Source organism: Prionailurus bengalensis, chromosome B2, assembly GCF_016509475.1.
Source record: "Prionailurus bengalensis isolate Pbe53 chromosome B2, Fcat_Pben_1.1_paternal_pri, whole genome shotgun sequence".
Classification (NCBI taxonomy): Eukaryota; Metazoa; Chordata; class Mammalia; order Carnivora; family Felidae; genus Prionailurus; species Prionailurus bengalensis.
In genome coordinates this window covers 73,723,216-73,738,432 of record NC_057349.1, presented here as the reverse complement: position 1 = coordinate 73,738,432, position 15,217 = coordinate 73,723,216, and the positions used below count along the sequence as shown (strand labels likewise).

At 36.8% G+C, this 15,217-nt stretch overlaps 1 protein-coding gene across 4 annotated transcripts in view; it reads left to right on the top strand.

The window, feature by feature from the left end:
- The window catches only part of IBTK (inhibitor of Bruton tyrosine kinase), a 93,315-nt gene that overhangs the window by 13,199 nt on the left and 64,899 nt on the right, over positions 1 to 15,217 (top strand). For all 4 annotated transcript variants that reach the window (XM_043591884.1, XM_043591886.1, XM_043591885.1 and 1 more), the window contains exons 3-6: positions 2,704 to 2,800; positions 4,135 to 4,259; positions 11,175 to 11,285; positions 12,639 to 12,809. In XM_043591884.1, the coding sequence (XP_043447819.1) occupies positions 2,704 to 2,800; positions 4,135 to 4,259; positions 11,175 to 11,285; positions 12,639 to 12,809 (504 nt within the window). The remainder of the gene's footprint in view (positions 1 to 2,703; positions 2,801 to 4,134; positions 4,260 to 11,174; positions 11,286 to 12,638; positions 12,810 to 15,217) is intronic.

Genomic DNA, 15,217 nt, shown 5'->3' with positions numbered 1-15,217 from the left:
TTTGTGTAGGTGTAAATCTGCACCTTGTTTCTAGCATCTAATGCATGCCCCTTATTTTATGCCCCAGAGCTTGGCATTCATGCATAACCGACCAAAAATACAGGAGAGTTAAATCCCCTTTAGAGCAACTGTTTGCTAATGAAGGCAAACACTTAGCCCTTTTATTCTTTGACTGGAGAATTATTCAGTGATATATTGTATAAGGTTTCCGGAATGCCCTGGTAGGATCATTCACAAGGCTCCTTAGCAGTGGCCTACTTGATAACACATTTTTGTATTGGTTTTTCCTCCTTTTATCTACTTTCCTAGCCCCTCAGTTTCTAGGATCTTTTCCCAAGGAAATTATCTGCATGCCAGTCTTTATCATATGCTTTGTTTTTGAGGAAGACAGTCAAAACAGTTCTCTGTATTTGCAGACAGGTATCTCCGTAGTGTTACCAATGGTTTCTAGTGGAATAGCTATATAAAGCGCATCTGCTCCTTGTTGTAGATATTCTCAACAAATGCTCAGGCTTATAAGCCTGGTATATACTTAGATGATATTTAACAAACTAATGAATCTACCTATTCTTTTGGAGGCATGATCTGTATTTTATTTTTAAACAATTTTTTTTTGAGAGACAGATAGAGTGTGTATATGTATGTGACCTGGGGAGGGGCAGGGGAAGAGAGAGAGAGAATCTTAAGCAGGCTCCATGCCCAGCGTGGAGCCCAGTGTGGAGCTTGATCTTGCTATGGTGAGATCATGACCAGAACCAAAATCAAGAGTTGGATGCTTAATCAACTGAGCCACCAGGAGCCCAAGAGTTGATCTTTAAATAAGTAGGATAGACTACACACTGGTCCTACAACCTTTAGAATTTAAGATGAGCATATTAGAAAATATGAGTCCCATATCTAGGGAGCTCTAATAAGTAAGTAAGTAAATAAATAAATAAATGTAGTCTTATGCAATTGGAGCTACTTAGAATGATACAAATGTATGTAGTCTTACTAAGATCTGGTTGGTATGTATAATGTTTAGGAAAATTTATAAAACTGGCAAAATAAACTTTCTAGGGATCTCAGTTTCTGGGATCCCATTTGTTAAATTCTTAGCTTGGAGTACCCTATCTTGGAACTTACCTTTGTTACTCTTAAAAGGTCAATCTCAGGTCTTCTCATATGGATTAATTATATCTAATTAAAAAAAATGCTAGGTAACATATAACTTTAAATTTATTAAGATCTTAGATCATTTCTGATTTAAATTTTTTTTTTTTTTTTTTTTTTTACTGGTTAGCTCATAGCTCATTTTAGTCTTTTTTGCTCATTGACAGTCCTTATGTAATCAAGTATTATAACCATCTAGAACACAATGAATTTAAATTTTTTTTTTTCAACATTTATTTATTTTTGGGACAGAGAGAGACAGAGCATGAACGGGGAGGGGCAGAGAGAGAGGGAGACACAGAATCGGAAACAAGCTCCAGGCTCTGAGCCATCAGCCCAGAGCCTGACGCGGGGCTCGAACTCACGGACCGCGAGATCGTGACCTGGCTGAAGTCGGACGCTTAACCGACTGCGCCACCCAGGCGCCCCTAGAACACAATGAATTTAGAATTGGTTTTAGTGTTTTAGGAATCCATTGTTTCAAGGTAAGAGGAGATTCCTCTTTCTTAAGTAACCTAAAACAGAGTGTTCCAACATATTACACTTAGAGTTTAATAACTTCATAGTTCATCTCTGCCTGTAACTACCCAGGTGAACTGTGTGTACAGATGGGCTGTGATGGCTTGCACCAGTTAAAATAAGGATAAGTCTAATAGTTGAATGTTTTATTAAACTATCAACAAATAGTAATAGTTGTTTTTGAAAATAATGTTTTATATTTTAAAAACTACAGTTAAATAACAATAATATGAATCGAACCTTGCTTTCTATCCCTCCTGCCCCCTTGCACCATATTTTAGAAGAGACAAAAGTATGGTGATAGGGGTAGGGGTGTGCTAACTGCTTTAAATGTTCTATTTCGTGTTGGATTTTGAACTGTGAAGACACAAAGATTAGTTTAAATTCATCCTTAAAACATATACACACACATCCTCAGATTTTTTTTAAGATACCATTAATTATATGTGATTTAGAGAAGCCACAATTAAATGATACTAAGATGAAAACCTATATCACACAAATAGAAATATAAATAGAGGAATATAAATAGAAATATAAAAATAAAGGAATATAGTTGTCTTAAATGTAAATACTTGGTATAATAACATTCAAGGCAAAAAGAGATGGGGCCAAGGTGATCACATTATATAAATAGTAAATTCTAATAGAATGATTGTTCTGTCATTGCCTTGAAATCTTTATAACCCTTAACTGGACTAGACATGGAACATGGCTCTTTAAATACATAATGTGTATGTGTACATGGACAGGCACAGACAGAGAGACCAGAGCTAGGGCATTCTAGGCAACCAGACTTGCCTTACTGTGTTAAACTTTCACATCTAGTTCATTTTGATTTTAAATGTTACTTATTTTATTTCTTAATGTTTTCTGGTTCTTTTATATTCTAAGAATTAGATATCTTATTTTTCTTAGTTCTCTTCTGTGTGTGCGAAAAATGTGGGTGGGCATAGGAGGTAACGTATTTATATATATTTGTTTTCTATTTTTCTTTCTTTTTTTTTTTTTTTTTTTTTTTTTTTTTTTTAGCATGGTGTTAGTCTGTATATTCAAGACAAAGAAGGCTTGTCAGCTTTGGATCTTGTAATGAAGGATAGACCAACTCATGTAGTATTCAAAACTACTGGTAAGAAAATTCCGCAAATATATCCCATTAAGGTATAGCTTAGAAAATTTTAATGAAACTTTGTTCTTATTAAAATACCTGAGAAGGGGCACCTGGGTGGCTCAGTCGGTTAAGCTTCGGGCTTCGGCTCAGGTCATGATCTCACGGTTCGTGGGTTCGAGCCCTGTGTCGGCTCTGTGCTGACAGCTCGGAGCCTGGAGCCTACTTCGGATTCTGTGTCTCCCTCTCTCTCTGCCCCTCCCCAGCTCATTCTCTGTCTCTCTGTCTCTCTCTCTCTCTCTCTCTTTCAAGAATAAATAAACGTTAAAAAAAAAAATACCTGAGAAAATTTGTGTGTGGATATCTGCAAGGAATTTTTACTTTGGTAAAAATACTTTTGGTGTATATTGGTTGATAATTTTAGGGTTTTACTCAGAACACTGATTGATTTTGCATTTTCAATTTCAGTTTATACTGTGTTAGAGTAAGAACACAGCCTAAGTAGGAAGACGGTTGGAATTGTAACTACTGTAATTAATGTGCATCCAGAAAGTAACATCAGTACTGGAGGTAGAGAGGGAAAGGAGGTGATTCTTCTACCCTCACATCCTTCTGATTTCACTTATTTCTCCAATTTGTTTGCTTTTCAACTTTGGAAATGGAAATTGGTGGAAAAGGAGAAGAGTTTTAAATGGAACTGCTCCATAATTTGCATTTAACTAGTGAACAAGCAAGGACACATTCTTCATTTTTATTTCTACCTTGGGTACTATATTGCAGGTTACAGTTATAGATCTAGTTGAAAAATTTATACGCCTTCCAAAATAAAAATGAAGACTTAAAACTTAGCTGTGATTTTTATCCCAGTTTAATGGGTATTACCCTGATCACTAGTGTGATTTTGAATCTATCAAGAGTAAACTATTAAAAGTTAATGTTTCTGTAGGAACAGTAACTAATATCACATTTGCTTCATCTAGAACCTTTATATTGTATATTATATATAATGTAATAAACATCCTATATTTAAATAACTATAGGTATTATTTTCATGGCAACTAAATGGATATGGCAGGTGATATTTTACTCATTTGGCAGTTTAACTGCTAATGAAACAAGGAACAAATGTTAGATTCCTAACATTGATACAGGACTATGCTGATTTGGATTTTCTGTTTCTATTCCTAGAATTAGATAATGTGTTAATAGTTTCATAATGTAAGTGATAATGTTGGCAGCATCTTTCTAAATATGATGGTTAAATTAGTTCCTGTAAAGAGTCTCTGTTGAGGAAAACTGATTAGTAGAGTGTATCTATAGATTGAACTAAAACTGGTATTTGTTTTACATTTTAGATCCTACAGATGTCTACACTTGGGGAGATAATACAAATTTCACCCTGGGTCATGGAAGCCAGAATAGCAAACACCATCCAGAATTGGTGGATCTGTTCTCCAGGAGTGGGGTTTATATCAAGCAGGTAGTTTGAAGTATAATTTGAGTACTTTCAGAGATTAAAAAGAACTATTGTGTTTGATAGTTTATTTTTTTTTCATTTAGATTGTGTTAACTTTGTTGAAAGGATGATAACATTTTAATAAACAAATTGATCAATAGAACTTCACTAATTCTGTTTTAGATTTTGTTAGCTTTAATCCTACCTAGACTGTGATAAATACCATAAAACTATGAGATGTTTGTGCAAGCAGTGTTCGAAATTAGAAGGCACTATAGAGATATTACTTTAACTTTAAAAAGGTAGAGCTTCTGTTGACTTTCTAGCATTTGTTTTCATTTCACAAAAATTAAGAGTTCTTTACATTGTTTCTCAAGTGAATTTGTTATTGAAACTCATTGTTATTAGTTTTACGGGAGGGAACCTGAGTTCCTAAATATAAGTAATTATAAAATTTTAGTTAATATAATTGTGAAGGTTTGGTCTTTGGGCTTATTTCATTATGCTGAAGGATATCTTCCACTTCCATGGATTTTGCTACTGTTGACATAATCCTCTTTTTCTATAATGCAGTGTGTGTGTGTGTGTGTGTGTGTGTGTGTGTGTGTGTGTATGTGTGTATGTGTTCACCTGAGGTTGACTAGGTCCTCAGAATTCTTAAAATGCTATTCCACCCATTAGCAGCCACTGATGATTGATCACAATTAGGGCAGTTACAAAAGGTACCTCTTTTCCTTTTATGAATTAATATATGTAGTTTTCATGAGCTGAGAGTTTTCAGGAACAAGAATTTTTAAGCTAGTGAAGGAAGAAATGGTGGCATTAGGAAACCAGAGACTGACTACCTTCTGATCCTAAGATATATATGTTACAGAGGAAATGAGCATATTCCACTTGGTTAGGCTTATACATGAAACAGTACACTTATGGAGAAAGCAACACGTAAGGCAAGAAAGTGAGAATATTTTGTGAAGAGATTAAGGATTAAGGAATTTTATTTACCACAAAATGAGGGTTGAAGCAAGCATTATGGATAGGTTAGAGAGGAAGAAAAACAGTGTGAAGTACAATCAGAAAAGAGAAGACAAGTTTTACAGGAATATTTACTGAGCACCAGTTATATAGAGAATCCCATTAGCCACTGAAAGGGGCTGATACTGTACTATAGAACCAAGGGAATTAGCTGAGATTATTAATTTTAGCACAGTATATTCTAGAGAATTAAGGTGAAAAGCTGTAATTAGTTATCTCCTTAAAAAAAAAAAAACTCAAGAGGTTTGGGGCACCTGGGTGACTCAGTTGGCTAAGCATCCAACGTCAGCTCAGGTCATGATCTCACAGTCCATGAGTTTGAGCCCTGCATCGGACTCTGTGCTGACAGCTCAGAGCCTGGAGCCTGCTTCAGATTCTGTGTCTCCTTCTTCTCTCTGCCCCTCCCCTACTCACAGTCTGTCTCTCAATAACAAATAAATGTTAAAAAAAAATTAAAAAAAAAAACAAAACAAAACTCAAGGTTTTGAGGCACCTGGGTGGCTCAATCGATTGAGCATCTGACTTAGGCTCAGGTCACGGACTCGTGGTTCATGAGTTCAAGCCCTGTGTCAGGCTCTGTGCTGACAGCTTGGACCCTGGAGTCTGCTTTGGATTCTGTGTCTTCCTCTCTCTCTGTCTCTCTGTTCCTCTCATGCTCACACACACACACACACACTCTCTCTCTTTCTCTTCCTCTCTCTCTCTCTCTCTCTCTCTCTCTCTCTCTCTCTGTCTCTCACTCTTTCAAAAATAAAGATTTAAAAAGAAATTCGGAGGTTTTAAAGTTGGAAGACTTATTAAACTCTGGTATTGGTTGTTGAATAGAAGTCAGAAATATAGAGTGACATTCTAAGATTGGAGATAAAATTGAACAAAATGTATTATTTCTGGCTTCAAAAATTTTTCCTTTACAAATGCTAAATTTGTATTACAAATTTGAATACAATTTTGGGTTTTTAGACTTTGTGGGTATTTGTGATACAGCTAAATGAGATAATGACTTTATACATAACTTACCATAAGTGTACATATTCACAGAATTTACTAAGTAGTTAAAGGATATGTGTAAGTAGAGCTTGCAGTTCAGCTTCTAATTTTCTTACTTTCCATAAGAGCTTGACTTTTTTCTAAGTCAATTTCTAATAATCCTAACATTTCTTTAATTCTTTAAAAAAATTTTTTTAATGTTTATTTTTGAGAGAGAGAGAGACAGCGCATGAACAGGGGAGGGGCAGAGAGAGAGGGAGACACAGAATCTGAAGCAGACTCCTGGCTCTGAGCTGTCAGCACAGAGCCCGATGCGGGGCTCAGACTCAAAAACTGCAAGATCATCACCTGAGCCGAAGTGGGATGCTTAACCAACTGAGCCACTTAGTCGCCCCTAAGATTTCTTTCTTAGTCATTTTTTATATCCAAAGTTAGAAATATTTATAGATGGCCTAAGAAATGTAAATGCAAATGATTTTTAAAAGTAAGCAAACAGAATTTTTAAATACTCTATAAGGTAAAATAAATACACTGAATGTTAGATACATTGAAAAATAGTAAAGTGTGGCAGAAGGGTTAAGTATGTAGGTACCCAAACAGGCATACTTTGTTTTATTGCACTTCGCTTTATTGCACTTAACAGATACTGCATTTTTTACAAATTGAAGGTTTGTGGCAACCCTGCATTAAGTCTTTCGTTGCCATTTTTTTTCAATAGCGTTTCTTAATGTCTCCGTGTCACATTTTGGTAATTCAGTATTTTAAACTTTTTCCTTAGTATTACACAGACCATTGAAAAACTTAGGGGTTGGGGCACTTGACCCCTAATGCAATAAAAAATCTGTGCATAACTTCTAACTTCCCAAAAGCTTAGCTGCTGTTGACTTGGAGTCTTACTGAGAACATAGCACTACTTGTATGTTACATACATTATACTCTATATCCTTACAATAAAGTAAGCTAGAGAAAAGAAAATGTTATTAACAAAGTCGTAGGAAAGGAAAATACATTTATTTATTTTTTAAAGTGTATTTGTTTATTTTGAGAGAGAGATAGCACAAGCTAGGAGGGGCAGAGAGAGGGAGAGACAGAAACCCAAGCAGGTTCCATGCCATAAGCATAGAGCCCAAGGTGGGGCTTGAACTCAAACTGTGAGATCATGACCTGAGCTGAGCTCTGGAGTCAGACATGTAACCGATTGTGCCACCCAGGTCCCCTGGAAAATACCTTTAAAGTACTGTACTGTATGTACTGGAAGACATCTGCATATAAGTGGATGTGCACTGAAATTCAAACCCATGTTATTCAGGGGTCAACTGTATTTCTTCTGGGTGAGCTGTGATAAGTTATCTTTGATATTACCATTGTAATTGTTTTTGGGTAACACAAACTGCATCCATATAAGATGGTGAACTTATTTGATAAATGTGTACTGCACTGTCCATTGTTCCCTGTGTCTCTACCTCTTTTGGAGCCTCCCTATTCCCTGAGACACAAATTATTATAATCAGTCCAGTTAAGAACTCTGCAACGGGGGTGCCTGGGTGGCTCAGTGGTTGAGTGTCCCAACTTCGGCTCAGGTAATCATCTTGTGGTTGATGGGTTCAAGCCCCACGTTGGGCTCTCTCTGCTAACAGCTCAGAGCCTGGAGCCTGCCTTGGATTCTGTGTCTCTCTCTTTCTCTGCCCCTCCACTGCTCATTTGTCTCTGTCTCAAAAATACATAAACATTGAAAAAAATTGTTTTTAATAACAACAAAAAAAAAAGAACTCTGCAGTGGCCTCTGAGTGTTCAAGTGAAAGGAAGAGTTGCATGTCTCTCGCTTTGATTCAGAAGCTAAAAATGATTCAGCTTAGTGAGGAAAGTGTGTCAAAAGCTGAGATAGGCTGGAAGCTAGACCTTATGAACCAAAGAGTGAACCAGGTTATGAATTCAAAGAAAATGTTCTTGAAGGAAATTCAAAGTGCTTAATACAGTGAACATGTGAATGATAGGAAAGTGAAACGGCCTTATTGCCAAAATGGAGAAAGTTTTAATCACCTGGATAGAAGATCAAATGCTCGCCATAATAATCGCTTCAGCCAAAGCCTAATCCAGAGCAAGGCCCCAACTCTCTTCAATTCTGTGAGGGCTGAGAGAGGTGAGGAAGTTGCAGAAGAAACATTTGAAGTTGGCAGGGTTTGGTTTATGAAGTTTAAGGAAAGAAGCCATACCCATAACATCAGAGTGCAAGCTGAAGTAGCAGGTGCTGATGTAGAAGCTGCGGCAAGTTATCCCAAAGATCTAGCTAAGAGAATTAATGAAGGTGGCTCCACAAAACAACAGATTTTCCACGTAGACAGAACAGCTTTCTTTTGGAAGAAGATGGCATCTAGGACTTTTATAGCTAGAGAGAAGTCAATGCCTGCCTTCCAGGCTTCAAAGGACTGGCCAACTCTTTTGTTAGGAGCTGATGACTAAGCTGAAGCCAGTGCTCATTTACCATTCTTAAAACCCTAGGACCCCTAGGAATTAGGCTAAATCTACTCTGCCTGTGCTCTACAACTGGAACAACAGATCCTGAATGACAGCACATCTGTGCTGCCCACCTGTGGAGACCAGTGCTCAGAAAAAAAGATTCTTTCAAAATATGACTGCTCATTGATAATGCACCGGGTCACCCAAGAGCTCTGATGGAGATGTGCCACCACGAGATTCTTGTTGTCATGTTGTTTTTATGTCTGCCAACACAGCATCCATTCTGTAGCCCATGGACCAAGGTAATCATTTTGACATCCAAGTCTTATGATTTAAGAAATACACTTCATGCAAGTATAGTTGCCATAGACAGTGATTCCTCTGGTGGATCTGGGCAAAGTAAATTGAAAATCTTCTGGAAAGGATTCACCATTCTAGATGCCATGAAGAACCTGCATGATTCATAGAAATAGGTCAAAATAGTAACATGAACAGGAGGTTAGAAATTGATTCCAGCCTTGGTGGATGAGTTTGAGAGAGTTAAGTAAGTGTAGATGTGGTGGAAGTAGCAAGAGAACTAAAACAAGAAGTGGAGCCTGAAGATGTGACCAAATTGCTGCAATCTCCTGATCAGTCTTAAAGGGATGAGGAGTTGCTTTTCATGGATGAGCAAAGACAGTGGTATCTTGAGATGGAATCTCCTCTTGGTGAAGATGCTGAAGACTGTTGAAATGACAGCAAAGGATTCAGAATATATTACATAAACTTAGTTGGCTAAAGCAGTGGCAGGGTTGAGAGGACCGACTTCAGTTTTGGAAGAAATTCTACTGTGGGTAACATGCTATCAAACAGCATCACACGCTACCGAAAAAAATCATTCATGAAAGGAAGAGTCAGTTGATTTGGCAAACTTCATTGTTGAATTGTTTCAAGAAATTGCCATAGCCATCCTCACTTTTAGCCGCCACCACCCTGATCAGTCAGTAGCCATCAACAATGAGGCAAGAGCCTCCACCAGCAAAAAGATTACGACTTGCTGAAAGATCTGTTGATGGTTAGCACTTTGTAGCAATATAGTATTCTTTTTTTTTTTTTTAATTTTTTTAACGTTTATTATTGAGAGAGAGACACAGAGCGTGAGCAGGGGAGCGGTAGAGAGAGGGGGAGACATAGAATCTGAGGTAGCCTCCAGACTCTGAGCTGTCAGTACAGAGCCCGACATGGGGCTCGAAGTCACAAACTGTGAGATCATGACCTGAGCCGAAGTCGGTCGCTTAACCAACTGAGCCACCCAGGGGCCCCAGTATTCTTAAAATTAAGGTATATACATTATTCTTTTTTTAGCCACAATGCTATTACATACTTAACAGACTATAGTATAGTGTAAACATAACTTTATGTACTCTTAGAAACCAAAAATTAATTTAACTCACATTGCTGAGAAATTCTCCCTATTGTGGTGATCTGGAGCCAAACCCACAATATTTCCAAGATATGCCTGTATTTAAAACTGCTTTTGGTTTCCTGTTAATTGCCTTTTGATGAAGTTCAGTCATTTAAGTACCGTTATCTTCTGGTAAGAGGTTGTGAGTATATAAGTGTGTGGACCAAGAAGGTAAGGGGGATGTTGGAAACATGGCAGGTAAAAAAGGAAGTGGGGAAAAGAGTAAGAGTAAACTTGAAAATAAATATAAAATTATTTAAATCCATGTAGTGATATTAAAGACATTTTAGACAAAGTCAGAGATATTAAAAGGACATACTAACCACCAGTCTAACATAGGATGTTTTTTAAAAAATATGCTTGGGGCGCCTGGGTGGCGCAGTCGGTTAAGCATCCAACTTCAGCCAGGTCACGATCTCGCGGTCCGTGAGTTCGAGCCCCGCATCAGGCTCTGGGCTGATGGCTCAGAGCCTGGAGCCTGTTTCCGATTCTGTGTCTCCCTCTCTTTCTGCCCCTCCCCCATTCATGCTCTGTCTCTCTCTGTCCCAAAAAATAAATAAACGTTGAAAAAAAAATTAAAAAAAAATATGCTTAAGGCATTTTCACTGTTTCCTTTAATAACATATATTGCTAGTTGTTAATCTTTGTGTTTCATGTTGCATTGCCCAGTTCTTGTTTGGGATTTTATAAAGCTGGGAAACAGCTGGCTACTGCTTTTTGTGGTTGAACACTTGATATTTATATTTCCCTTTGTTTAGTCTCTTCTGTGGGAAACATATGCTTAATTTCTTTGTTCTTTTTCCTATTTATCAGTGTTTTTAGGGATAGTTTTTAAATAAAGCATATATATTTTTAATTTTTATTACATAACATGTAAAAAGTAGAGAAAAGTTACAATAAATCCACACATACCTATCATCCAGCGTAAAGTTAGCAATATTCTGTAGTTTGTGTTTTTATATAAAATAAAACCTATTTTATTCAGAGAAATTCAATAATATTCTCTTGTTTTCTCTTAGGTGGTGCTTTGTAAATTTCACTCAGTATTTCTGTCTCAGAAAGGGCAGGTTTATACCTGTGGTCATGGTCCTGGAGGACGTTTAGGCCATGGAGATGAACAGACATGCTTGGTAATTGAAATGTCATTACTCATTTTAGGTAACTTCAGTAAAATTTCCATAAACTGGAAGCTTCTGTTAACTAAAAAAAACCATTATTTTTAACCTACTATAAGCAGAGAGTTATATACCAATTGATAATATAGTTAAAAAAATCAGTGTCCTGGTATATGTCATGTTCAAATTATAGGATTTTGATATGCACAATTCTAAAGCATCATAGAAAAATTATATTTTGCTTATAGCAAATACTTAGACGAGAGTGTATAAATAAGCTTTAAAATAATTCCATAGTTGAGATTTTAAAAGCCAGACTAGGGGCGCCTGGGTGGCACAGTCGGTTAAGCGTCCGACTTCAGCCAGGTCACGATCTCGCGGTCCGTGAGTTTGAGCCCCGCGTCGGGCTCTGGGCTGATGGCTCAGAGCCTGGAGCCTGTTTCCGATTCTGTGTCTCCCTCTCTCTCTGCCCCTCCCCCGTTCATGCTCTGTCTCTCTCTGTCCCAAAAATAAATAAACGTTGAAAAAAAAAAATTAAAAAAAAAAAAAAAAAAAGCCAGACTAATTGTAAAATGCTTTTCTTAAAGTAGTTGGATTTTTTTTTTTTTTTTAACTTCTCATCAGAGTATTTGTGGTCTAAAAGTTGAGCCCTTATTCTCATTGTATAATCACAAAATTGACTCTCAAGCTACTAAAACTTAGTGATAATTAGAAGAAACCTGCTAATCATTACATTCAATAGAATTGCCTCAGTAGGTATTTTTAAGGTAACTTTTTTTTGAAGGGATTACTGGTATATTTGTCATCTACTACAGGGTGCTTTATAAAGAATAGAGAGGTATGACAACAGCTTCCATTTTTTGAGGGTTTATATGTTCTAGGCATCAGTCATACTTTTCATGCAGTATTATTACCTTAACTTAAGCCTCACAGCAGTCCTGTGAGATTATAGACATTATCATCTCATTTATGTTGTGTCAGAGACTGTTTTTTTTTTATACTTAAAAACTCATTTACTCCTTACACCTGTATTTTCCTGTATTTTTATTTATTTTTTCCATACTTGAATACTTTGGCTGAAGAGCTGCCTTTATTTATACCAAACAAATTTGCACTGGGTGTATAAGGGCTCAAAAATCATTTGTTGGACTGAATTATTTTATTGAAATGTCTTGCTGGGATTTTGTATTTTATTCATAAGCCAATGTCCATATCCTATTAAACTCACCTGTCCCTTGCTGAATTGTAGGGTTTACCTATGATAGATACAGCCATTTATCAGTGTTGTCATTTTGGATACAGTATCACCAGATTCTATTTGCATTTTTGTATAAATGACTATTATACTAAGCTAATTTTATTTTGTAGATCCCTAGGCTTGTGGAAGGACTGAGTGGTCATAATTGTTCCCAGGTGGCAGCTGCAAAGGATCATACTGTTGTACTGACTGAAGATGGATGTGTTTATACATTTGGACTAAATATTTTTCATCAATTAGGAATTATTCCTCCACCTTCCAGTTGTAATGTACCCAGACAGGTAAACTTCTTTTTTTTAAAACAAGATGACTGTTATAAAACCTGTGTGGATAAAAAGATGGAAGATATTGATATGCAACTTATTTTACTTATATTCCATGGTATATACTTTATTTTTCACAGGAGTCATTCAGCATAGTATAAATTAGCATTTGTTTGGAGTAAGAAAGAAGGCACTTGGGAAATTAGGCCCCAAACTGCCTTTGATTCAGCTTCTTTTTTTTTTTTTTTAATTTTTCTTAATGTTTATTTTTTTTTTGAGAGGGAGACAGAATGTGAGCAAGGGAGGGGCAGAGAGATTGGAGACACAGAATCCAAAGCAGGCTCCAGGCCTTGAGCTGTCAGTAGAGAGCCGGATGCGGGGCTGGGACCTGTGAAGCATGAGATCATGACCTGAGCTAAAGTCAGATGCTCAACTGACTGAGCCACCCAGACACCGCTCATCTTTTTAAGTATTCACAAACAGAGGGGGATCCACATTTTTGGGGTTTGAAACAAATAATTTTGAGGGCGTCCTTAAGAAAAGACATGAAATTTATAAATGCAAAATGGGCTATCCAAATGAGTTACCCGGAAGCCTGAGCTTATTGGCCTCATGGAAAATCTGCCTCTGCACAGAAATCCTACCTGGCAAGATTATTTGAGGGGACATAGGTTCAAAAGCCACTGTTATTTGTTCTAATTTCCAGCTCCCATTTGCACAGCTACCACTGCTCAATTTCACAGACCTAGTTCACAGAACTAGGAGTGGTGCTCTAAATTAATATATTACTAGAATCATCACTTAATAACAAACGTGTTTTCAGCTCATAAAATTTTGTATTTCAGAGGTTAAATTTCTTTACTGGTTTAATCCTCTGGATTTAAATTTTTTAGGTATATGGGGTGCCTTGGTGGCTCAGTTGGTTAAGCGTCTGACTTGATTTTGGCTCAGGTCATGATATCACTGTTTGTGGATTTGAGCCCCACATCAGGCTCCATGCTGTGCAGAGCCTGCTTGGGATTCTCTCTCTGCCCCTCCCCCTCACGCACGTGTGGCACTCTCTTAAAATGAATGCATAAACTTAAAAAATAAAATTATTAGATATACATTTTTTATTTACTAAATTATTAAATCTAATGCTTTTCCATTGTGGATGAATAATGGATCAAAAGGAAGTATTACTCAGAAATAGAGGTACTCTCCAATCTGTGGTACTTTTTGGTTGGAAGATCCATTTTCTATAGTGTGGAATTTGTGGATATTTAATCATTTTGTAGATTTCTTTAGAAATGGTAGATTTTATTTCTGTTTTTATTCTCATTGTGTGGCTGTCTTGGAGCTTTGGGTTGATATGGACATACCCAATATTCTCAACTGGGGTTACTTTTGCATCTCCAGGAGCCATTTGGCAATGTGCAGAGACATTTTTAGTTGTTGCACTGTGGGTAGGGGCGGGAGTGGTGCTACTGACATCTAGTACGTAGAGTCCAGGGACACTGCTAAACCTGTAATTTACAAGATAGTCCCCTACAACAAAGAATCATCAGGCTGAAAATGTCAATAGTGCTGCCCTGAATATGTCAAATTTTTTTTTTTCATTTTCTTCATTTTCCTTTTTTTTTTTTTTTTTTTTTTTTAATCTGGTAAGTGTACTGTTTAATTCCCATCCACTCTTTCACCCTTCTCCCCACCCACCCACCACCTCTCTGGTGACTTTCAGTTCTTTATAGTTAAAAACCTCTTTCTTGATTTCTGTCTTTTTCTCCTTTGCTCATTTTTTTTCTTAAATTCCACATGTGAATGAGATCATATGGTATTTGTCATTCTCTAATTTTGCTCAGCATTATTCTCTGTAGCTCTGTGTTGTTGCAAATGGAAAGATTTCTTTCTTTTTTTTTTTTTTTGTGGCTGAATAATCATCTATTGATGGATGCTTGGGCTACTTCCATAATTTGGTTATTGTAAATAATGCTGCAATAAACATGGGTGTACATGTATTCCTTTAAATTTTGAGTAAATACCCAGTAGTGTGATTCTTGGATCATAGGGTAGTTTTATTTGTAGTATTTTGAGGAAACTCCATACTGTTTTCCACAGTGGCTGCCCCAGTTTGTATTCACACCAGTGCAAGAGGGTTTGTTCCCCTTTCTCCACATCTTTGCCAACAATTGTTTGTGTTTTTGTTTTTAGCCATTCTTCCAGGTGTGAGGTGATATCTCATTGTAGTGTTGATGTATTTCCCTGATGATGAGCATCTTTTTATGTATGTGTCTGTGGCCATCTGTATGTCTTCTTTGGAGAAATGTCTGTTCATGTCTTCTGCCCATTTTGAGCGGATCATTTGTTTTTTGGGAATTGAATTGTGTCAATTCTTTATATATTTTAGATACTAACCCTTCATCAGATATGTCATTTGCAAGTATCTC